General features: G+C 34.1%; 1 protein-coding gene across 1 annotated transcript in view; it reads left to right on the top strand.

The window, feature by feature from the left end:
• The window catches only part of sorbs1 (sorbin and SH3 domain containing 1), a 158,059-nt gene that overhangs the window by 49,470 nt on the left and 81,532 nt on the right, over window positions 1-27,057 (top strand). The window contains exons 6-13 of the mRNA XM_030156240.1: window positions 645-768; window positions 2,791-2,820; window positions 5,971-6,113; window positions 9,390-9,450; window positions 9,571-9,645; window positions 14,418-14,453; window positions 14,564-14,666; window positions 18,735-18,849. Coding sequence (XP_030012100.1) covers window positions 645-768; window positions 2,791-2,820; window positions 5,971-6,113; window positions 9,390-9,450; window positions 9,571-9,645; window positions 14,418-14,453; window positions 14,564-14,666; window positions 18,735-18,849 — 687 coding nt within the window. The remainder of the gene's footprint in view (window positions 1-644; window positions 769-2,790; window positions 2,821-5,970; window positions 6,114-9,389; window positions 9,451-9,570; window positions 9,646-14,417; window positions 14,454-14,563; window positions 14,667-18,734; window positions 18,850-27,057) is intronic.

Genomic DNA, 27,057 nt, shown 5'->3' with positions numbered 1-27,057 from the left:
ATCTATCTATCTATCTATCTATCTATCTATCTATCTATCTATCTATCTATCTCTCTCTCTCTCTCTCTCTCTCTCTCTCTCTCTCTCTCTCTCTCTCTCTCTCTCTCTCTCTCTCTCTCTCAGACATTCCAGGTTGTTCATATCTGTTCAGGTTATTCACATTTCATTGTTAAAGGATAGTTTGTAAATGTAAATATTTTCATAATTTAATGGGGTTTTTTGCACTTAAATAGAGTTGTCATTATTTATAGGCATAAAGTATATTTTTTTCACATTAAACCAAGATATAAGAACATTTGGAGTCATTATTTATATTATTATGCTATTATAGTTGCGGAAATAATTATTAGACCACCCTTGTTTTCTTCAGTTTCTTGTTCATTTTAATACTTAGTCCAACTAAAGGTACATTTGTTTGGACAAATATAATGATAACAACAAAAATAGCTCATAGTAGTTTAATTTCAGAGCTGATATCTGTCCATTTTCCATGTTTTTCTGATAATAACCAAAATCACTTGAATCATCTAAAGCAGCAACAAGATTCTTTCATAATACATTGTAAAAGACAGTTTCTAAAGAATTAAGTGTATATAATCAGAAGTGTAAATGTGTTTTTTTTGTTTGTTTTTTTTTACTTTCAGGCCAATTCCCCTGAAAGTATAAAAGAAAACCAGGTTCCAAACTGTGTATCGTCACCGTCCAGTTCTGTTTATCCGTGTACGAGCACCGTCAACCCGACCATCGTCCTCCTGCAGCACAACAGAGGTAAAGACCACAGACCTTCACTTCACACCACTGTGTGTTTGTATGATCATCTACAGCTCACATCTGATGGGTTTTGTCTGTTCATGAGGCTAAAATCAGACTCTAGTGTGAACTGTGTGAAATAAACACAGACAGAGGAGTTTTATGGTTTGGATCAGGACACAAACACAAATGAAAGCTTCCTCTTCATCCTCTTCATCTGTTTAACAAGTTCTGTCACTTTCACAAAAACATTAGTTTTAACATTAGTATTTTAATCAGATGTACAATAACTTGTTTTTACCTCCCAGTACTTTTATTATTATTATTTCTTTCTGATACAGTACTCTATTTTACTGTGTTTATCTGTGCAATAACTGTTCTTATATGTTTTAGCCATGTTTAAGTTTTGTTTTTGTTCACGTCTTTTTTTGGATTTAATGACTCAGGGAAATGCACAAGAATGCCAATGTACCTATACTGCGATGTATCTGCAAATGGCAACTAAAGTCTATTCTATTCTATTCTATTCTATTCTATTCTATTCTATTCTATTCTATTCTATTCTATTCTATTCTATTCTATTCATGTATAAAATAACCATAAACTCTAACTTAGGCTATGTTCTGACAGCAGGTCTAAATGCACAATTCAGATTTTTTGGTGAAATCCCTTTTTTTTGTGCTCGTTCATATTCCACATTAAATGCGACTTCTATCAGTTTTGAGTCTGAACTGAATGTGACCCTGAAGTGACCCACATCCACTAAAGAGATCCTGATGTAATATGTGACCAGGCAGACATGCACTGTTTACCGAAGTAAATATGTTTTTCCCACCACTTCTCCTCCTGGGACACAGAATTGTGACGTTCGTCGCATTTCAGTGATGTAAAGTTCGGATAAATGCGATCTGGCTGTTCAGACTGGAGTCACATTGTAATATATCAGATATGTATCTGATTTAGGACCACATATGAAAGTGGCCTGGGTCGGATTTGAAAAAATCAGATTAATGCTGTTCAAACTGTCTTTAACAGATAAGATACAGGTCACATATGGGCAAAAAAAATCAGATTTGGGATGCATTTACCTGCAGTCTGAACGGAGCTTTAGACACAGACGGATTGATCAATTTTAGCTGATTAATCGGTAGAAGTATGATCAGTATTAGCAGAAAGTTGAGCTAATGGCTAACGCTTCAACAGCTAATGGATACAAAGGTGATTTAGGTTTTTACTTTATTATTATTATTATTATTATTATTATTATTATTATTATTATTATTATTATCACTTTTAATTTCATTGTACCTGTTACTGTTTTATTGTATTCTATTCTACTGATTGATTTGATTGATTGATGTATTTATTTCGAATATGAATGTCAAAACAGATGAAAATAAATTAACAAAACACTTAAACATTAGACACATAATACATATTCGAAAAAGAGTGAGAAGAAGCATAACCTATAAACTCCCACCCCTTCTCCTTAAATAATTAATAACAGTAATAATCTTCCTAGTCTAAGCATATCTATACTATACTATATTCTATTCTATTCTATTCTATTCTATTCTATTCTATTCTATCAGAATTAGATCAGATTAGATGTGATTTGTGGCGTTCACACTGTCATTAAAACAGATTTGACTCAAATATGAACAAAAATAATTAGATCTGGGCCATTTTTACCTGTATTTTACTTGCATAGATACTTACATCTGCCAAGTAGGGCTGAACGATGTGACATAAAACTCATATTGTAATTATTTAGACAATTTATACATTTCATTTACATTGAAAAAATATGTGATTTTTTTTTTTTTTTTTAATTTTATCTGTATAGTTTTAATATTTTGCCCTCAGTATGGGATATCCTCATTGTATTTTCTATAGTATTTGTATGAATCGTTCAGCCCTACTGCCTCTTATCAAACTAAACCTGTCTGGTCCACTTGTCTTTTTTCTTTTTTGCACTTTTTCCTCATTGCTTCATCACATTTCACCATCCTGTCCTTGTGTGTCTTTCTCTCACAACAGAGCAGCAAAAGCATCTTTCTCATTTGGAAGGTACGCATCAGCTTTTCTGCGATATCTGTCATTTGTTTCCGAGTTTTAACAGATATCGATGGTGAATTTCTGTCCCTCGGCTGAATTATCTGTCATTTCCACTTCCATTATTCTGCCATCGTGACTGTCCAAGGGTTCAGACTCAGCCTCGTAAAAAGGATGAGTCACGTTAGATGCGTCAAAAGAACAGCATTTGTAAAAATATAACAGATTCATGCTTTATTTTACACTTTGGGTAATGCTTTACATTACACATTTACCATTCGCTAGTTGTTCATTACCAGATATATTAGCATAGATGTAGATTTTAGGGAAATGGGGGGGATTTGTGCATTTGTAGCCTGAATAAAAAAGAGAAAAAAAGCAGAGGACTCATATTTAGTAATGTGTAAAAGTTTTATTCCACCTTTATGTTGTTGTTTTTCAGGGTTTAAATGATCATACATATTTATTTGTCATTCTCTTTTCTTCAGATGCAACAAGAAAATACAGGAAATATGTGCACAGCCTTAAAAGACACACAAAAAAATGACTTAAATGTGTTGTAAAGGTTCAAGTTACTATTTATTGTGACCTCTGACCCCATGACAAGAATCAGCACAAACAATAAGAAACATCTGACATGTGTTGAATGAAACTTGGTACAAAACATAATAAAATTAATGCCATAAATCTGATACTGTCTGAACAAAAGGGTTAAAGACATGTTAAAGTCAAAGGGGTAAATACGACCAGTTTGGTTTATAGAAGCTGTTCAATGAAACCTGAAACCTTAAGAAATTTTAGTAAATATTTTCATAATTTAATGGCACTTTTTTTTTGCATTAAAGCAGAGAAATATTTGGATTTTTCATTATTTATAGATTATTACCACACCCCTCGAAACGGAAGCAAGGGGTATTGTTTTTGGTTCGGTTTGTTTGTTTGTTTGTTTGTTTGTTAACACTCTAGCAGCAGAACTATTGGTTGAATTCATACCAAATTTGATTTATAGATTGCGAGTGACCCAGAATAGATGTGGTTAGATTTTAGGAAAAGTAGGTCAAAGTTCAAATTTTTTATGAATTTTTTTCAAATCCTTTTTCCCCATTCACTTATAATGGACAAAATTTCAAATGTCTGTCGTAGCAAAACTGTTGGTTGAATTCATACCAAATTGGGTTTATAGACTGCCAGTGTCCCAGAATAGATGTGGTTACATTTTGGGAAAAGTAGGTAAAAGTTCAAATTTTTTAAATGAATTTTTTTATGTCTTTTTTTCTCATTTACTTATAACGGGCAAAATTTCAAATATCTGTATCAGCAGAAATATTAATTCAATTCATACCAAATTGGGTTTACAGATTGTCAGTCACCCAGAATAGATCTGATTAAATTTTTGGAACAGTAGGTTGAAGTTCAATTTTTTTATGATTTTTTTTTAATCTTTTTTTTTCTCCCATTTACTTATAATGGGTAAAATTTCAAATGTCTGTATCAGCAGAAATATTTGTTCAATTCATACCAAATTCGGTTTATAGAGTGTAAGTGACCAATAATAGATGTAATTACATTTTGGGAAAAGTAGGTCAAAGTTCAAATTTTTTATAAATTTTTAAAATCTTTTTTCCCATTCACTTACAGTGGGCGAAATTTCAAATGTCTGGATCAGCAGAAATATTAGTTGAATTCATACTAAATTGGGTTTTTAGATTGCCAGTCACCCAGAATAAATCTGATTACATTTTGGGAAAAGTAGGTCAAAGTTAAATTTTTTTATGAATTTAAAAAAAAAAAAAATTCTCCATTTTACTTATAATGGGTGAAATTTCAAATGTCTATAAAAACATCCATTTTGTTTCAATTTACTTCAAACTTGGTACATATGTAGAGCTAATTGATATGCTGACATCAGCACACACATAGACATGATGACATCAGCTGGATCGATGCCAAAATAAGCTACAATATGTGTGAGGGGCGGGGTTTGTTGTACCTGGAACCACTTGTTATGTTCTTATTTTACTGGACTGATCACCTCAGATCACACTGAGCTGTATGTGGCCCCTGAACTAACATGAGTTTGACCTGATGTCGACATTTATTAGAATTTTAGAGGTATAAAAGTACTAAACTAGAAAAGCACTCAGAGAGCACAGGCCTCCACCAAGGCAGCTCAGTCTGATCTACTAAAAATAATACCTGGACTTTGGACTTAGACCCTTAGCAGTGATATTATCGCCTTTTTTATTGTGTTTTCCTCTATTTCATGTGTTTTGCCAAGATATAAAAATAACAAATATATTAGTTGAATTATACCATTTATTAGTTCAGAATTTATTAATGAAAATCAGTTTTTCAGAAAAGGCGGTTTTCTCCTGGATCCTCCTCCATAGTTGTTAAAAACAAATCTGTTGGCACACTTCAGATTTCACACGGTCATCACTATATTTTGGTGTTTGTTGCATGTCAACACCATAATTTGTTCCCTTGTTAGGATGAAAATTCCAAAACTCCACTATTTTTTCCTGTTCTGGTTCATGGTATTCAGAATTTTGTGAGGATCCAGATCAATCTTCAATATCTTGTAGAACCTGTTGGGAGCTTATTTTGTAGTTTGTTTGGTTTTTTTTTACCAAGCACTCTGACCATTCATTGTGGAGTTACACATACATATGTTGAAAATATCCTTATCTCCCAATGATAAAGATTCATTTTAAAAATTCCTGGATCCAGACAGTGATCCGGATCATTCCCGAAATCTAATCATTTGTTACTTGTCCCATTTCGGACGTTTCCTGAAAATGTCATCAAAATCTGTCCATAACTTTTTCAGTTATGTTGCTAACTAACCATCCAGCAAACAAACAAACAAACAAACAAACAAACTCTGCCAAAAGCATAACCTCCTTGGTGGAGGTAATAATAAACAAAAGAAAGAGGTGAAAGCAGGGGAAACAATGTAAGTCTATGTTTGAAGCTGAGATTTAAAAGAAGCCGATGGGAACGTAACATGTCTTCAACCTCTTTTCTATTCACAGTCGAACTGATTTAACTTTAACGTGAAAGTCCGGTCAGATCCGCTCCATAACTGAGCCTGTCTAAGTGCTTTTGACAGTATGTTTGTGTGTTCTCTCTCTGATCCGTGTTGTTTTCCGTCATGTGTTACAGACCCAACCCCAGAACGAGACAAAAGCCCGGATCCGGGTCGAGACTCGTTCAGTCCGGTCCAGGATATGGACGGGAAGAGGCTGCGACTGTCGCTTCATTCTCCTGTCCTCGGTCCAGTCAACAGGCCCATTGTTCCGGTCCGGGTAAGAATCAGCAACACTGGCTTTAACCCTTTAACCCCTGACGTGTCTGTGGTGAGCCTTCAGAATGTGGGATTTAGTTTAGATATTCATGTGAATTCAACTGTTTTCTCAATAGGACAAATTTTTAAAATGTGCTGATAGAATGGACCTCGTTCATTCTATAGACTTCTGAACATGCTCAGTGCACCCCCCGCCGCCCGTGGAATGTGGGGGGTAAGATGCAGAGCAGTGAGTGAGACCGACTCACTATAAAAACAGATGGTTTGGGCTTTTTTTTTAACACCGTTTTCCTTGTTGATTTTTGTTTTTACTGTTGTTCTCAGTGTTGTAGTGATTTTCTTTCTTTTTTTTTTTTTTTTAACTATGTTTTTAACGAGTTTTGACCATGTAGCTGCTTTGTGGAATTCAACCAGGTGAAAAAAAGCAGCTGGACTGATTTAGAAAAAAACAAACACTACTAAGGGTCCACCCCCATTAATCCATTCCCTTCTTCTACTGTTTATTTGACTGTTTGTTTTCATATCCAAGTTATTCTGTAAAGTGTGTGCATCTTTATTTTATTTATTTATTTATTTTTTTAATGTTTTTGTGTTCTATACCTGTTATGAAGCACATTGAGTCTGCTTTGTGCATGAAATGTGCTCTATAAATAAAGTTGAATTGAATTGAATTAAGGAACTGGTCTCTTTAAATACATTCAAAGCCATTTTAAATAAATGAGAAAAGATCAATCTGGATAAATCTGGATGTAGATGTTTTTCTAATTGACTGAATCAGGTTCTGCTTTAAGATGCTTTTAAGGAACATTATTGTGATACTTTTAGTACCTTTTAAATTATTGACAATGTTTATTTGTATGTTCTTAGTTTAGTGTTTTATGCATGGCTTTAGAACTGACTTCTATTTTGTTTTATGTGTATTTTTAGTGTGGATGTATGGCTGTGTCTACTTTGTATAACTTTTATCTTGGCCAGGACACTGGAAAAAGAGATTTTTAATCTCAGTGGGTTTCTTTCCTGGTTAAATGAAGGTTATAATAATAATAATAATAATATCAATAATAATAGTAATAATGGGCCAAAATTCAACTGCTTGTTGTTGTTCAGTGTGTTCCAGTTCACAGTTCATGTTCAACATCCTGAATCTCTTATTGATGTACATTCTGAGTGCCTTATTTAGTAAAAACCTGCAAGACTTCTGACTTAAATTCCTCTCTTTGTCTTTTTCTGTTATTCCACCCAGTTTTGACCTTAAAACACACAGTAAAGAGAGTCTGGTTTCGACCGGCTCTAGATGTAAAGTGTCATGAGATAAGGTTTGTGATTTGGCGTTGTATAAATAAAATTTGATTTGATTCAATTTTGATTTAAAACACAACCACTGAAGAAAAGGAAAACAAGCACATACCGTACTTTCCAGGCTATAGGCTGCACCTGAATATAAGCCGCAGGTGTCCACGTTGTAACATGAGATATTTACACAGAAAAATGGTAAACACACAGATTATTTAAATATTTATTTCCATCCCTTAACTGCTTTTTTCCAAACAGTGCCTGTAACACAGCAGTAAAACGGCAGGAACAGGCTGGTTCAAAAACACAGTAAAGTCATTGATCTGTATCTCCATCTTCTTTCTGTGCTTTGAAACCACTGCAGTCGTCTTCTCCAGTGTTGGAGTTGAACAGCCTCAGCTCCGTCACACACCTTCAGCATCTCTCTTCCGTTGTCGCTTCCGTGCATCAGCTGTTTCCTTCTTGGACAGACACATCGATTAGTTTTAACTTCAAAGCTGCATCATATGCATTTCTTTGTGTGTTTTCCATGATGAGGGTTTGTGCATGACACCAAAATGATTGTTAAGTTAAAGGTGCGGGAGACTTTTGTGACCAGTTTTTCATTGTCTCTGTCAAACCTCAGTCATATCCTCAGTATCATGAATCTGTCAGTCTGTCTGTCATTCCTCACCTGAATCTCTTGCATCACAGTGAACAGCTTCTTAGTTCCATCCACCAGAAACAAACCATGTGTTTACAGAGAGAGCCGGGAGGGAACTCGGGCATCTTCGGAATTTTGTCACAACGTGCATTGTGTGAAGCAAAGGTTCACGCAGCCGCCTGGCAGCAGCAGCTGGAACAGACACGAGGCGGAAACAGCAGGAGCTCTCTTCCCTCTGTGCATATTCCTCCAGCCGTTTCTGCGTTTCCATGTCGTGTTTGTTTCATCCATATAACACCATATGGTTGCGCTGCCGCTGTCAGGTGGCTGCACGAACCTCCTTTCCCACAATGCACGTCACGACAAAATTCCAAAGATGCCTGAGCAATAATAGTAATAATAATCTGAGGCAGAATATTGTGAAAATTGCACTTGTTTTTCTTAAGGTGTTTCCAGTTGTTCATGTTATTCAGATTTTTGTAGATGTAAACATTATCATAATTTAATTCTAGTTTTTTCACTGTTATTATTTTCCTGGTCCGGCCAAAGGGTCCAATCTGGCCCGTAGGATGAATTTGTGAAATGCAAAAATTACACTGAAGATATTAACAATCAAAGATGTCAACATAATTTTAATTCAGATTCCACATGCAGACCAGTTAGATCTGAAGTGGGTCAGACCAGTAAAATACGATCGTATTAAACCTATAAATAATGACGTTTTAATTACATTTTTGTGACTTTATCAGTTGATGTTTTATATAGTTCTCACCCAAAATAGGTTTTAAGAGAAAAAAAATCCTTTTCTAACAGGATGTATTTATTATTTATTATGTATTCACCGCAGATGTAGCAGAATACGTCAGGCTGATTTTTGCAAGATCTTCTAGTCGAAGCCATTTCATTCACTTGTAATATTAAAAAAAACATTAATCATAAATTGGCAAAAGTAAAATCTTCAGAACTCGTTTATTGCAAGAAATATGAAAGAATTTTGTATCATATGATGTGAAAATGCCCATAAATGTAAGCAAAAATGTTAAAAAGCCAATATGTAGCATAGTTCAGAAAGTTGACCTGATTGACCAAAATGAATGTGATTTTTGGATTCAGCACACCAAAATGATCCTAAATCAGCTCAAAAAACTTAAACAATAAATTTTTTGTTGACCAGTGTTGTCAGTATCATCAGTGTAATTTTTACATTTCACAAATTCATCCCAGGGGCCGGACTGGACCCTTTGTCGGGCTGGATTTGGCCCCCGGGCCGCGTGTTTGACACCTGTGGGTTAAAGGCTTAATCACTGCAGCTTCTGTGTTTTCTCTTCATCTTCATTTCAGAACACGGAAAAGTCCAAAGACTGGTATAAGACCATGTTCAAGCAGATCCACAGAATCCCAGGTGAGACTCTGCAGTTGTCCTCCCTGCGTCCTTTCCCTGTTTGTGTCCATGCTTGTGTGTTTCTGTCTGTGTTTGTGTGTTTGGTCACACTGTGCTCTGTCTCTCCATCACTGTGCTCAGAGCCTATTGAAGAAAACCCTTACCGCCCCACCTACATTTTCCCCGACAGCTATGACATTCACATGAGATCTAAAGGTATCCGGTCGTAGTACCGCCGCTCTCTCTGGCTTCACTAATCTGCAGCCTTTCACATACTTTAGACCTGTTCAATCTGCCACATTTGGCCCCACGTCCAAAGTATCTGAAAGGATTTGAACTAATATTTTACAGAACAAAGAGCAGCTGTTTACATACACTTTAACACTGCAAGTTCTAATTTCACGCTTTAATTTTAACATTAGATGAGTAGTCTTAGATGAAAATAAGGCTGGTTTCCATCCAAATGTGTAGTATTTTTTAACTGAATTAACCCATAAAGACCCAGTTCTACTTTTTTTTTTTTTTTTTATGTGACTTAAATCCAACATTCTGCAGGTAGTTTTGGTCTGGTGCTCCTGCAAAATCTATAAGAATAAGGGGAAGTTTTCAGTTCAGGTGCTGAATTAACACAATATTACATTTAAATGGGACCTTTTAACCCACTGAGAATGAAACCACTTATTTTAAAATGTCATATTAAGAAAATAAAGCAGTAGAACCAACTGAATTAACAACATACAACTTCTGACCTCAACTTATGTCTTCAATTAGACGTGAATATGTGAAAATATATGCAAAAAAAAAAAAAATTTGGGCCTTTAACCAAGTGCATGTGCAAATATATTGTAAATATGTATATGATATTTAAAATCAAATCTAAATTTAAGTGTATATTTTCGGTTTTTCTTGCTCTTTATTCTTGTATTTGCTGCTGTCAACTGAGAAAATTCTTTTTTTTTTGTTTATTTTTTTGTTTTGTTTTGTTTCCTGTTTAGTGGTAGTTTGTATGTACGTGGGAAGGGTGGGAGGGAGGGGATTGGGTTGGTTAAACTAAGAAAAGCAATTCAAGACACTATATCAAAAATGCATTATATATTGTTTTTCCTTTCTTAAATAAAATAAATATCCAAAAAAAAAGAAAAAATTCTCTACAGTGGAATCAGTAAAGTCTATCTCACATTAAATCCTAATGTATACATACAGGCTACCGACTACACCACAGGTGTCAAACAAGTGGCCCGGGGCCCAAATCTGGCCCATAGGATGAATTTGTGAAATGCAAAAACTACACTGAAGATATTAACAATCAAGGATGTCAACATGACTTTAATTCAGATTCCACATGCAGACCAGTTAGATCTGACGTGGGTCAGACCAGTAAAATACCATCATATTAAAACTATAAATAATGACAACAGCAAATTTTATGAATGAAAATGTTTGTTAACAAACTATTCTTTTACAAAAAATGTGAATAACCTGAAATGTCTCAAGATACATAATTACAATTTTACCAATATTCCTCCTGTTATTAAATGTTTTGTGCATTTGTAATTGTAATGTAAGTTTTAATGCACATGTGTGAAGGATAAACTAATAATCTGAGGTAGAATATTGTTAAAATTACACTTGTTGTTCTTAAGATGTTTCCAGTTGTTCATGTTATTCAGATTTTTGTAGATGTAAACATTATCATAATTTAATTCTAGTTTTTTTCCACTGTTTTTATTTTCCTGGTCCGGCCAAAGGGTCCAAACTGGCCCGTGGGATGAATTTGTGAAATGCAAAAATTACACTGAAGATATGAACAATCAAGGATGTCAACATGATTTTATTTCAGATTCCACATGCAGACCAATTAGATCTGAAGTGGGTCAGACCAGTAAAATAGAATCATTTTAAACCTATAAATAATGAAAGCAGCAAATTTTCTGAATAAAAATATTTATATTAACAAAAAATGTGAATAACTCGAAATGTCTAAAGATAACGTAATTGCCATTTTACCAATATTCTGCCTGTAATTAAATGTTTTGTGCATTTGTAATTGTAATGTAAGTTGTAATGTACATGTGTAAAGGATAAACTAATAATCTGAGGCAGAATATTGTTAAAATTGCACTTGTTTTTCTTAAGATGTTTCCAGTTGTTCCTGTTATTCAGCATTTTGTAGATGTAAACATTATCTTTTTACTGGGTCAGACCAGTAAAGTATTATCATAATAACCTATAAATAATGACAACCCCACATTTTCTGTTTGTTTTTTTGGTGTAAATATGTGAAATTACATGAAAATGTTGACATTACCAAACTATACTTTTACAATAAATGTGAATAACCTGAACAAATACGACCTAACGGAAATGTCTTAAGACAAGCAAATGCAATTTTACTAATATTCTGCCTGTTACTAAGTGTTTTGTGCGATTGTAATCCACATGTGTAAATGATAAACTGATAATCTGAGGCCTAATATTGTTCAAATTGCACTTGTTTTTCTTAAGATGATTCGATTTGTTCGTGTTATTCAGATTTTTAAGGAAACTTTGTAGATGTAAACCTGATCATAATAGAATTTTCTTTTTTTCACTGTTATTATTTTACTGTTCCGGTCCACCTGGGATCATATTGGGCTGAATGTGGCCCCTAAACTAAAATGACATCCCTGGTCTACACTTTTATATCTTCATGTTGAAACTTGCAGTGTCGACTTTTACCTAAAAAAATAACAACCTTTCACATCCTTTCTCCTTTATTTTAGATGCTAGAAGCTCATGCTAACATCCAAAACACACCATGACTGGCCTTTAACCCACTTTTCCTGAGCTGCAGTGCAGGGTTTTGGCCACTAGAGGCTGCTGCAGTCCTCTGTTGATGCTTTTTAGGGTCAAGTTGTAGCTACATGACAGTGTAAGGTGTTAAAAAATAAAGTTTCAGATAACCTCAAGTAGAACCCTGCATTAGGTTTTGTCATTCAAAAGATGATTTAGGAAAAAAATTGGAAGAAAAAGGAGATGTTTTAGAGGTTGCACAAAGCCTGGACATCAGAGCATGGTTTGAAGCCCCATCACCAGTGAAAGCTCCTGCAAATGATTTGGCATTCCTTCAAAAGCTGTCACAGGATGAAAAGTCAGTTGTCAAGAAAGCAGCCTGAACAGTTTTGGGCCGACATGTGTGGTACTGGAGCGAAGAACTGGTTGTACTGGCATTCTGGGACTCCAGTGGGACACCAGCGCAGAAGCAGCTGATGGTGGACAACATGTGGAAAATGAAGGTTCTTTGGGTTCCACTAAAGCGTTGGGATGTCCTTAATCCAGCAGATTACGAAGGGAAGCAGATCAGGGATTTTGTCCCCACCAGCACCATGCGTTTGTTTGGAACTTTGGATCTGCCACAAACATTCTTCAGAGTTCCTCCAGAAGACTGGGCTGATGATGCAGACTTTCAGAAGGAGGAGAAAACTGGGCATTCCACAAAAGTTGTCAGTGATGTTGCTTAAAGAGGGGTGGAGCTTGTTCAAGACATCAACTGTAGCCGAACAAAAAATGAAGATCACAAACAGTACTGGCTCCAAGTTGTCACAGAACACAGGAACATAGTTGAGCCGCATTATGTAATAAAAGTTCAAAATGTAAAAAGAATGTCACGTCATCTTGTAATAAAGCCACATTATGTAATAAACTGATGCATTTTGTAATAAACTACCTCAATGCATTATGTAGTAAATTTTTTCACATTATGTAGTAAGTTATTATATTTCGAGAAATGTATTACAAAATGCACTGGACACATTTTTATTTTCAGGAAAATGGACTGGAGCTGATCTCTGTGACATAAATCGATAAAACGCACAATAAATGTTTGCTGTTCAATCTGAGGGTTAGGGTTAGGTTGTCAGGGAACATTTTTCCAAGATCATAAGATACTGTATCAGACACAACTGACACGGCAATAGAATAACAATGTGCTGAATTCATCTGTAAACTGTGTGGTTAAAGTTCTGATTCCATTACCTGCAGCTCCTGTGACTCATTTCTTCTAAATTGCTCTGAAATTATATTAATTTGGATTGTTATTACATCATGAACCATGTTATTACATTTTTAAAAAAAAATAAAAATCTATCCAGTGCATTTTGTAATAAATTTCTCAAATTGTAATAACTTACTACATAACGTGAAAAAATTTACAACATAATGCATTGACGTAGTTTATTACAAAATGCGTCAGTCAGGAATTTATTACATAATGCGGCTCCTCAAACATTTTTTGTAATTTCAATAAACCAACAGTGGTTGCTGGACTTTCTAAGTAACATTTTTATGCGAGTTGCAGTTTGATTTTGAGAATAAAATTACAAATTATTCTAATACGTCTTATTCATTTGGCTAGTTATGTTATAGAGAGCAATCTTCTCGTGTCTTGTACAACCTCTAAATATTAATTTGCATAAAATTTGGACCAAAGTAATTTGGCCGGATATGGAACCAAATGCAGGGTTCTAATCCAGAGAATCTTAAAAAAACATTTTTGGACCACCCTATGACCGTGTTACCACCTAAAAAAAAAAAAAAAAAAAAAAAAAAAAGAAACTTAGATTTGTGTGCAGCTGATGTTTGGGTTTATCATCTCAGGCTGCTACTGTCATGTCCACCTGTGGAGTGGTTTATTCTAATAAATAAATTAAGGTTCAGAAAGTGTCAGCTGTGGGCTATCTGCTTCACAGTGCATTACTTATTCAGGACCTTGATGCTTATTGATGCTCAGATCCTGTTTTAGCTCAGTAATGCTTCCTGGAAAGAGCTTTTATTTGTCACACTTTGTGCTGAGTGAACCCGTAGTGCTCGTCCTAATGGAAGGTGAAGGATAAAAACACTGGAAATAAGGGTTTTCAGGAGCCCGCTGAATTATTTAGAGCTGCTATAATCATAAGAGATAGGAATAGACATGGAGATGAAGATAATGGATGGATTGTGATTGTTTTCAGATGATGCTCCCACTCCGTTCGGCTACTTGGAAGAAGGTGAGCTGAGGTCGAGAAAAATACAGTTGGAAATGTCACAGATAAGAGCCGTGTTGTGTTCAGGGACCGGTTGTGCTGACGCGTGTGGACGTGGATGTGTGTGTTTTCAGTCAAACCCGTCCCACGCTCAAAGAGTGATGCAGAGGTGGACTCCAGAGGACGTTCCATGCCCGTGCCAACGCGCTCTTCTTCCCTTAAACCAATGGCCAAAAGGTCAGTGAACGCCCCACGATAGTGCTATCAGATTCACCACAGTGTATTTATGCGCTTCTGTGAAAGGAATGAAATGTGCATGAGTGTATGTTTTGGCTTTTAGGTCCTGATTTCAGACAGTTTTTCTGTTGGATTATTGTGCGACTGTTGTTTTTGCAAAGTGTTTTGTACTTTTGTACTTTTGTTTTGTACTTGTACTTTATTACTGTGTTATTTATGGCAAAGATGTTCATTATGTCACATTATGTAAGTGCCATCCATCCATCCATCCATCCGTCCATCCATTCATCCATCCATCAGTTCATCCATCCATCCATTCATCCATCCATCCTTCCATCCATCCATCCATCCATCCGTCCATCCATTCATCCATCCATCAGTTCATCCATTCATCTGTCTGTCTGTCTATCTATCTATCTGTCTGTCTGTCTGTCCATCCGTCCATATAGTGAATATTCTAACATAACATAATAGTTATTATTACTTATTATTATGACTACAACAACTTATTTGTACTACTCTGTTATTTGTTGTTTTTACTTGTACTTTCTAATGTGTAATTGCCTGTTATTTTACTACTGTTATATATATATATATATATATATATATATATATATATATATATATATATATTTTTTTTTTTTTTTTTTTTTATAGTTTTGTTGTATTACTATTTTCATATAATATTTCTTATACTCTACATTTGTGCTGCTATTGGAACCTCAATTTCCTGAGGGTTCTGCCCAAAAGATCAGTAAAGTTCTAGCTAAACTAATCTAATCTAATCTAAAAAGTAATTTATAATCGTTAGGAAACATGGCATGTTTACATAACCTGTGAGACAAATTTGTAAACCATTAAGTGTAAAAACTGAATTGTTTGCCTAAATAATGCCATCTTTGTAACCCCTTGACATCACAACCTGTTCGTTCTGTGTTTTTGTTTTGTACCTGTTAAAAAAATCATAAAAAAAGAGTTTAAAAATTTTAAAATTTATAATCCTCCACAGCAGCATGACGATCAGGTCTGAGATTAGGTATGAGATTGTCTTTCCTGTCACCTGTCTAGGGATTACAGATGGAAATTAGCTCTGCTGCTAAAATCTGGTATATTTACAGTTACAATTGTTCTAGATGTTCATTAATATGCACTGTCCCTAATAAATAAATAAATAAATAAATAAATAAAATATATTAAATATTAAACTAACTGACCACAACATTTCCAATCCTGATGGAGTTTAAGTCCAAATAAGTAAAATTATCAAGGTAACATTTGCTTGACCGTCTTAACTTAAATTAAAGTTACAGTTTTACGTGTATAAATACACAAAAATGACACTTGGCGTCAGTATTTATGTGCAGGAGACAGTCATTTGTGTGACTCAGTAAATCAGATTTTATTATTTCATCTGCCGTGGCGTCCAGTTTTTACGTGATGTGTGACTAGTCGTCACCCGTCCACACATGTCCACTACGGTCAGCGTGGACAGAGGATGATGAAGTGGCTGATAGAGTGATGAAGGACAACAGGTGACGGAGGATAAACTGTCGCTCAGTGAGCTGGAGATGACACGCCGACGGCTGACCTTTGCTCACTGGTTATGTATGAAGTGATGCAACCGCAGGCTCGTCCAGGCTTTCATCGACCACCAGGACGTCACATAAACGGACGTAAACAGAACGTTAAACAGCTGCAGGTTTAAGCAGGATGGAGATCAGTCTAGTCCAGGTTGAAACCACTCACACTGGTTTCACTTAATGTTATATAGAGTTACATCTCAGAACATAAACTGAGCAGAAATCTGTAGTTTTTTCTCTGTCTTTTACATCATTTACAATTTCATTTCACATGTTTAATAAAATAAAATGAGTTTGACACCCCTGATTTAATTTAGTTCAATAAAAGCGCAACCTCAGATAGAAAGTCAGATTTTATTCTCAGTGCGTGATACTTCAGTAAATTAAAAAAATTTTAACCAAAAAACACAAAAGCAGTAGTTTCAGAGCAGGAGACTCAAATTCATTTTCTTTCATGGGTCACATTCAGCCCAGTTTCATCTGCAGTGGGCCGGACCAGTAAAATAATAGCATAATAACCTATAAATAATAACAACTCCAAATTTTTGTCTTTGTTTTAGTGCAAAAAAACCCCATTAAATTATGAAAATACTTACTTTTATAAACTATCCAAACAAAAAAGACGTGAATAACCTCAAAAAAATGAAATTTCTTAAGAAACACTAGAAAAGCACTGAGAGCGCAGACCTCCACCAAGGCAGATCACTGGTGTATATTTGGGTGTTTATGGGTGAAATGATTCACTTGTCAAATGGTGGAAAATTATGTAGAAATATTGTTGGAATACGTCATTTCTTTCTGGCTCTTGAATGGAGACAGTTATGATGATTATACAAAATAATTGGGTGTAGCTGAAATAACTGTGTTTAAATTATTATGCAATAACTGTAACTGATACTGTTTTCATTCAAAATGAATTTCACTTGTTCCACTGGCAGATTTTTTGCTTGAATTAAGCAAAAAAATCTTGAATTAAGCAAAAAACGAAGTGAAAATGATCTTGGTAAGATTTCTTGAAATAAATTTTTCCAGATCTATTGTTTAAAAATAAGTTCTTATAGTGATTATGTCATATTTTCAGTGTGATGAGATATTTTGAATAGAAATAAAAAAAAATAAAAAAAAAAATACACTTGGTAAAATTCAGATTTTTTCCAGTGTAAAGTTATGAAACATGTTAGATCAGTAGATGCTTTTGTTCGCTGGTGTGTATTTGGGTGTTTATGGGTGAAATGATTCACTTGTCAAAATTATGTAGAAATATTGTTGGAATATGTCGTTTCTTTCTGGCTCTTGAATGGAGACAGTTCTGATGATTATGCAAAATAATTGGGTGTAGTTGAAATAACTGTTTAAATTATTATGCAATAACTGTAACTGATACTGTTTTTACTCAAGATAATTTTTCACTTGTTCCATTGGCAGATTTTTTGCTTGAATTAAGCAAAAAAATCTTGAATTAAGCAAAAAAATCTTGAATTAAGCAAAAAATGAAGTGAAAATTATCTTGGTAAGATTTCTTGAAATAAGTTTTTCCAGATCTATTGTCTAAAAATCTGTTCTTATATCTCACTGAAAAGTTACTCTGTAGGTGATGATGTCTTATTTTAATCTCCTAAGACCCAGGAAATGTCAGCAAAGTACAAGCTTTTTAATTTTTTTATTAAATAAGTGCCTATATTGGGAACATCATGATGCAACAGTTTTTTCAGATGCAGTTTTTAAATTTTTATGGAATGTCCTTTGTGGTGGACAGTTTCCTTTTTTTTGTATGAAGTTGTGAAAATCTTGTCCACAAATGTGGGTCTGCGGAGGTTAAGTGTGATGAGATATTTGGACTAGAAATGAAAAAAATACACTTGGTAAAATTTAAATTTTTTCCAGTGTAAAGTTGTTAAACATTTTAGATCAGTAGATGCTTTGGGTCGCTGGTGTATATTTAGGTGTTTTTGGGTGAAATGATTCACTTGTTGAAATTATGTAGAAATATTGTTGGAATGCGTTGTTTCTTTCTGGCTCTTGAATGGAGACAGTTCTGATGATTATGCAAAATAATTGGGTGTAGTTGAAATAACTGTTTACATTTTGATGCAATAACTGTAAGTGATGCAGCTCAGTTTTTGCGCTGGAACAGAATGTGTTTATTTTTCCGTGTATGTCTGGATATTTCATTTCAGCTCCTTTTGTAAACATTAGTCCTGGCTCATGGTTAAGGAGTTTTCCCAGGAAATGCTGCGCTCTGCTTTTCCTCCAGTCTTGTTTAACTGATCGAATTTCCTCTTTGGCCGGAGCGTGAATTGGATTTTCTGTCAGATCATCATTAGAGGCAGACGACAAGAGGGGAGGAGGAGGGGGAGGATGAGAGCAAATGACGCGGACATCATGTGTAAATTAAAAATGTGGTTGCCATGGAGACGATTTGATAAGGATTGGCTGTCTCCCATCCCCGCTCTCCCCCCCTTCACCCCCTCCCCTCCCCTCTCCACAGGAACGAGTGGGAGCCCCCGGATAAGAAGGTAGACACCAGGAAGTACCGCGCCGAGCCCAAGAGCATCTTCGAGTACGAGCCTGGGAAATCATCGGTGCTGAAGCTGGAGAGAACGGTATGCTAACCCGCCTTCTGTCTCTGTGCATGTCGTGTGAGCTGTCCCCCACCCGCCACCACTCACCCCCACCACCACCCCCACCCACCTCTGTGTCTAAGCTCCCGGGTGGCGGCTTTTCTAACAGCTCAGGAGGCGACGTATGTTTAGCCACATTCCTAAAGGGTGTCCTGTTGCGGTGACAGATGATCCTGCCTGGCAGTGAGGAGGGGGGGGTATCACTTACAGGGGGGGCCATTGTCTTCCTGTTTTCAGTTTAAGGTTATTGGACTGGATCAGCTCACAGTGAGAGGACATAAAACATGGATCCTGTGTGTTTTCTCCAGGAGGCGTCTTCGTCTTCTTCTATTTTTTTTTTTTTTTTTTTTTTTGCATGAGCTGAATCTAACGGTGTCCTTGAGGGCTGTGTGTCTGCAGACCATGAGCTTTGGTACATCTACTATAAACCCGGCAGCTGCAGATTCCAGCTATAGTCCCATCACTTTACATGCATATTTATTCAGAAAGTCAACCAAGCATTCTTCATGAACACATACAAATATAACCTGGAATTGAATCCAGTGTCGTCTGCAGTTTCTGGATGGATTCCTGAAACAAAAGTCAAAGAAAAGTATAATTACAAGCGACAAAAACAGTTATTTATTATTATATATTCAATATTCGATCTGTCTGAGACTCGTATGCATGCTTCAGACCTTACATTGACGTCCGTCCTGTGATTTTCAACCTCGTGTGTTCAGACCTGGAGTTAAAATGAACCTCCAAATGGGATCACTTCTGCGCTCAATATGCAAATAAATGCATTTGGCATTTTTCAGTAAAACTCAGGTATTTTCCTGTATTTATTTTACTGATCATGTACTTTAATCATCATGCAGATTTTATTGACAAATCCTCTGAGTGATGACAGGTATCAGTACAAAATAAAGGAGGCATTAAACCATAAAGACCCAGGGATACTGTTTTGGAAGCTCCCAAATGAATTTTTCTCTCTTTTTAACCTTTATTCTTCTCCGTTTTCTTCTTTTTCATTTTCTTCGATTTCTTCTTCTTCTTCTTCTTCTTCTTCTTCTTCCTTTTCATTCATTCATTTTCTGAACCTGCTTTATCTTCACTAGGGTCACGTGGGGTCACTTGAAGCCTATCCCAGCTACTTACGTATTATTATTTTTGTAACTTATATCTTTATTAAGTTTTATGTACAATTATAACAGTGACCCAAAAAAAGACAAACAGACAAAAACAAAAAAAAACAACAGCAAAAAGAACAGATAAACAAGAGAACAAATGAACCGTTCTTAAGTGATTTATCAACGTTTATCATTATATTATTCACTCCATTTTGCATTTTTTTCAGTAAAAACCAGGTATTTTCCTGTGTTTGTTTTACTGATCATGTACTTTAATCATCATGCAGATTTTATTGACAAATCCTCTGAGTGATGACAGGTATCAGTACAAAATAAAGGAGGCATTAAACCATAAAGACCCAGGGATACTGTTTTGGAAGCTCTCAAATGAATTTTTCTCTCTATTTAACCTTTCTTCTTCTTCTTCTTCTTGTTTTTATTTTATTTTATTTTTTTTTCTAACTTAAATCTCTATTGAGTTTTATATACAATTATAACAGTAACCCAAAGAAAAAACAACAAAAAACAACAAAAAACAAACAAACAAGAGAACAAATGAACCTTTCTTAAGTGATTAATCACCAATTATCATTATACTATTCACTCCCTTTTGCATTTTTTCAGTGAAAATCAGGTATTTTCCTGTATTTATGTTACTGATCATGTACTTTAATCATCATGCAGATTTTATTGACAAATCCTCTGAGTGATGACAGGTATCAGTACAAAATAAAGGAGGCATTAAACCATAAAGACCCAGGGATACTGTTTTGGAAGCTCTCAAATGAATTTTTCTCTCTATTTAACCTTTCTTCTTCTTCTTCTTCTTGTTTTTATTTATTTATTTTTTTTCTAACTTAAATCTCTATTGAGTTTTATGTACAATTATAACAGTAACCCAAAGAAAAAACAACAAAAAACAACAAAAAACAAACAAACAAGAGAACAAATGAACCTTTCTTAAGTGATTAATCACCAATTATCATTATACTATTCACTCCCTTTTGCATTTTTTCAGTGAAAATCAGGTATTTTCCTGTATTTATGTTACTGATCATGTACTTTAATCATCATGCAGATTTTATTGTCAAATCCTCTGAGTCATGACAGGTATCAGTACAACATGAAGGAGGATTAAACCATAAAGACCCAGAGATACTGTTTTGGAAGCCCCCAAATGAATTTTTCTCTCTATTTAAAATTTCTTCTTCTTCTTCTTCTTCTTCTTCTTCTTCTTCTTCTTCTTCTTCTTCTTCTTCTTCTTCTTCTTCTTCTTCTTCTTCTTCTTCCTTAAATCTTTATTGAGTTTTATGTAGAATTTTAACAGTAACCAAAAAAAAAGTAAAATCAAGAAAAAGAACAGACAAACAAGAGAACAAATGAACTTTTCTTAAGCGATTAATCACCGTTTATCATTATGTCATTCACTCCCTTTTGCCTTTTTTTTCGGTGAAAACCAGGTATTTTACTGTATTTATTTTACTGATCATGTACTTTAATCATCATGCTGAGATTACATTTGAGGTTTGTCATACCAGAAACACAGAAAACCTGAGAAAAAGTGACTTTTTCAGTAAAATCTATCATTTACTGAACATAAACCCAGTGTGTCCATCCACTGTTATTTTTCCAACTCCATGGGTTTTACTGGTGAATTGATGTTGTAGAAGATGACAGTGTTTCCACATTATCCTCTGTATTTTGCCTTTGTCACAGTAAATCCTGTATTTATTTTTCTATATGTAATTTAGATGTTCATAAAAACTTAGCATGAATTCAAATGTTATTATATCAAAACAGAGAAAACTGAAGAAAAGGTGTTTTTTTTCAGCTAAAATATCATTAACTGAACATAAACCAAGTGTCCTCATCCACTGTCATTTATTAAACTGCATGTTTATTTTTTGTTTTATTTTTTCTTCAATTTTGTTCAGTTTGTGTCTTATGAATAAACTCATCTGTTGCCTAAAAAACAAAATCAGAGGCTTTAATTTAAAGATGAGCTGGCTGGATTTGTGATGTTTAATTGAAACTTTAATTCACTCTGCTGCTTGAAACTAGCGGAAGCTTTTTCTGCAAAAATAGCCACATTAAATAATAAAAATCTAAAATTTTCATCAGAAAACTGTGACCGCTGTGTTTGTTTTATTCGTTCTCTTGCGCCTCATACACTTTGGCTTTGAATCTCCAGCAGATTCCATGAACTAGGGAGTGTCATGTTCATGCATTTCTACATAAATGAAACCCTCATAATATATCTTTGTGGCCTTGAAATGATCAGACATCTTTGAAACCTTTTAAATAAGATACCGTCGAATTCTGAGCTTTACTTAGAGTTACTCAGAGGTTTCCATTAGTGTTCTGATCCTGCAGGATGTTCATGCCAGACCTGAACTGATTTTACATTAAGGGGGAGAGAAAAAAAAAAAAAAACTGTCAAAATGCCAAATAAATAAAGCAGTGTCATCGTCCTACGAGTAAGGAGCCAAATATCCTCAAATATAAACAAACTGTCTTGTATTAAACACAACTGATACACACATTATGTTTGGCTAGATTTATGAAAATAATAAAAGATGCCAATATTTAAGCTGCTATTTATGATGTACAAGAGGTTTCACTCAAGAAATTTCATTTCATCTCATCTCATTTCATTTCATTTTATTCATTCATTCCAATCTAAATGATTGGAAAGGAGCAGGATGAAGAAAACTCATAATACCTACCCCTTTCTTGAAACATCTGCTTACATCAGATACGTTGCCATTACAGTTATTACAGTAAACAGTTTACCTGGTAGTCAACACAAATAAAATAAATCCAACATCCATAAGTAGAATTATGTCATTCCATGCTTTTATAAAGCTTCTCTATTCTTTCCCTATACAAAGTCTTAAACTGAAAAATAATTGTACAGATTTTCTCTTCCACTGCCAAATAATTCCACATTCTGACACCCACAACAGGAATACACATTTTCTTCACGTTAGTCCGCACCCTTTGCTGTTTAAAATTAAACCTCCTTCTATGTTCTTCATCCTGTGATACTAAAACAAATAATCTCTGCAAACTTGCAGGCAGAAGTCCGTTTCTCGCTCTAAACACAATCAGCAATGTCCTTAATTCAACCAACTCTTTAAACTTAAACAATCCTGATAACATAAATATTAAAACAAATCCAGTTCTTCTGCTCAGATTTTATGCAAACCAGTGAGTTTTAGCTCGTTTTAGGCCTCAACAGTCACTGGTGACCAAATCATCTACTTATCTGAAATGTGTAATAACTTATGAACCAATATTTCTATCAATACACGTAAATAATTGAATTAAAATCAGATTTGACCCATTTAGATGCTCAAAGGCTGTGTAGAGAATGAGTTACATCTTCTCCAACATTGAGTAAAACCCATGGAGTTTAATCAATGACAGTGGATGGAGAAACTTGTTTTTATATGAATTTAATGATATATTTTACTGAAAAAGTCACTTTTTCCTCAGTTTTTTTTTTTTTGTTTCTGATATAATAACCCTCAACTTTAATCTGAACTTTTATGAACATCTACATCACAGGTGTCAAACATGTGGCCCGGGGGCCAAAACCAGCCCGCCAAAGGGTCCAATCCGGAGGATGAATTTACAAAGAGCAGAAGATATTAACAGTCAAGGGCGTCAAACTCGAAAATAACAGCATAATAACCTAGAGATAATTACTCCAAATTTTCTTCTTGGTTTCATGTGAAAAAAATAATATGACATCATGCCTCTAAATAATGGCAACACCAATTTTTTCTCTTTGATTTACTGCAAATATTAAATTCTGGTATCCTTTAATAATAAAACATCTATAACCTGAACAAATATGAACAACCTGAAATGTCTAAAGAAAAATAAGTGTAATTTTAACGATATTCTGTCTGTTTTGTGTCTTGGTAGACCTGATCTGTAATGCACATGTAGAAATCATAAGTTAAGGCAGAGTATTGATCAAATTTTTCTTCTTATTATTATCTCTTCTTATTTTTCTTCAGAAATTTCATTTTTTTCAGGTTATTCACATCTTTTTTTGATTGGATAGTTTGTAAAATGTAAATGTTTTCATAATTTAATGTTATTTTCTGGATCTAAAAAATTTTGGAGTTGTCATTATTTATAGGCTATTATGCTATTATTTGACTGGCACTGGAGACACTGGAGATCAAATAGAGCTGAATGTGGCTCCTGAAGGAGGACACCCCTGATCTACATGATCAGAACATTAATTATTGGAAAATACATTATTTTTACTGAAAAATGCAAAATACAGAGGATAATATTATAGTAAACGATCATAAATCACTCAAGAAAAGTTAAAAATAGAGGAAAAAAATAGTTTGGAATTCCCACAAAAGTAGCACCGGGTCTTTATGGGTTAAAAACTCAAACTAACACTTCTAAGTCAACCCTCGAACACCTAAACCACCACCACAGACCACAAACATCTACCGATATAACATGTCTAATGACTTCTGATCCACTAATCCTGTCAATACGTTGAAATATTTCAGGTAAAATGCTGTTTATCATCTTCTCATGGTCATCAGATATGACCCATCTGGACGTTCTGAAGCTCCATAGTTACCATGGAAACACCGTCATCTTCTACAACACTGACACACAAATGACAGTGATTGCAGACACTTGTGTTTATGTTCAGTTAAGGATATATTTTGCTGAAAGTCACTTTTTCTTCAGTTTTTTCTGTTTCTGATACAATAACCCTCAACTTTTAATCTGAACCTTTATGAACATCTACGTGATCAGTATATTAAATACAGAAAAACCCTAATTTTCACTGAAAAATGCCAAATGCAGATGATTATGTTATAATAAATGATCATAAATCACTTAAGAACAGTTAAATAGAGAGAAAAATTAATTTGTGCATTTTTGTGTGCATTTCATCACACAAACAGCCTGATAATAGTTTAATAATACACTTAATAATGCACTTACTCTCATGAAGAAGACACATTTACTGGCATTTAATATTGGAACATGGAAAATGAAGGTTAAATAGAGAGAAAAATGAATTTTGGAACCTCAAAAAAAGTATAAGTTGAAATATGCAACACATTTGGATTGAAACCAGCCTTATTTTCACCTAAACTACTGATCTGATGTTAAAATTAAAGTGTGAAATTAGAAAATCTGCACAAAACTTGCAATGATAAAGCTAAACTAAACAGCTGCTCTTTGTTCTGTAAAATATTACTTATATTTTCAATGAAAAATGCAAAATACAGATGAGAATATTATAATAAATGGTGATAAATGACTTAAGAATGGTTAAATAAAGAGAAAAATTAATTTGTGCATTTTTGTGTACATTTTATCTCGCAATAGGCCTGATAATAGTTTAATAATACACGTAATAATGCACTTACTACTCATGAAGAAGACACATTTACTGGCATTTAATATTGGAACATGGAAATTAAAGGATAAATAGAGAGAAAAATGAATTTGGAAACTTGAATAAAAGTATTATTTGGATTGAAACCAGGTTTATTTTCACCGAAACTACTGATCAGGTATTAAAATTAAAGTGTGAAATTAGAAAATCTGTACAAAACTTGCGATGATAAAGCTAAACTTAACATCTGCTCTTTGTTCTGTAAAATATTACTTATATTTTCAATGAAAAATGCAAAATACAGATGAGAATATTATAATAAATGGTTGAAAATCACTTAAGAATGGTTAAATAAAGAGAAAAAATAATTTGTGCATTTTTGTGTGCATTTTATCTTGCAACAGGCCTGATAATAGTTTAATAATACACTTAATAATGCACTTACTGTTCATGACAAAGACACATTTACTGGCATTTAATATTGGAACATGGAAATTAAAGGATAAATAGAGAGAAAAACGAATTTGGGAACTTCAATAAAAGTATTAGTTGGTTTGAAACCATCCTTATTTTCACCTAAACTACTGATCAGATGTTAAAATTAAAGTGTGAAATTAGAAAATCTGCACAAAACTTGCAATGATAAAGTTTATCTAAACAGCTGCTCTTTGTTGTCTAAAATATTTGTTATATTTTCACTGAAAAATGCAAAATACAGATGAGAATATTATAATAAATGGTGATAAATCACTTAAGAACGGTTAAATAAAGAGAAAAAAATTAATTTGTGCATTTTTGTGTGCATTTTGTCTCGCAATAGGCCTGATAATAGTTTAATAATACACTTAATAATGCACTTATTCTCATGAAGAAGACACATTTACTGGCATTTAATATTGGAACATGAAAAAAAATAAAGGTTAAATAAAGAGAAAAAAATATTTAGGAAATGCAATTAAAAGTAGCACTGGGTCTTTATAGGTTAACTCCGTTAAAATATGGATATAAACCAGCCTTATTTTCACCTAAACTACTGATCTGATATTAAAATTAAAGTGTGAAATTAGAAAATCTGCACCAAACTTGCAATGATACAGTTTATCTAAACAGCTGCTCTTTGTGCTCTAAAATATTAGTTATGTTTCACTGAAAAATGCAAAATACAGGTGAGAATATTATAATAAATGGTGATAAATCACTTAAGAACAGTTAAATAGGAAGAAAAAATAATTTGTGCATTTCTGTGTGCATTTTATCTCACAACAGGTCTGATAATAGTTGGCGATAAATGACCTAACAAAGGTTAAATAGAGAGAAAAACTAATTTGGGAACTTCAATAAAAGTATTATTTCGATTGAAACCATCCTTATTTTCACCTAAACTACTGATCAGATGTTAAAATTAAAGTGTGAGATTAGAAAATCTGCACAAAACTTGCAATGATAAAGTTTATCTAAACAGCTGCTCTTTGTTCTGTAAAATATTACTTATATTTTCACTGAAAAATGCAAAATACAGTTGAGAATATTATAATTACTGGTGATAAATAACTATGTAAAGGTTTAAAGTAGAGTTAAACCCATTTGGGAGTCCCCACAGTAATAGTTCTGGCTCTTTAAAGGGTTAAATTCATGGCAGAAACAGATGCTTTTCCCAGTGTAAATCTTTATTTCCCTCCTCCTCGG

This window comes from Sphaeramia orbicularis, chromosome 15 (assembly GCF_902148855.1).
Source record: "Sphaeramia orbicularis chromosome 15, fSphaOr1.1, whole genome shotgun sequence".
NCBI lineage: Eukaryota > Metazoa > Chordata > Actinopteri > Kurtiformes > Apogonidae > Sphaeramia > Sphaeramia orbicularis.
This window is presented reverse-complemented; position numbering and strand designations above follow the sequence as displayed.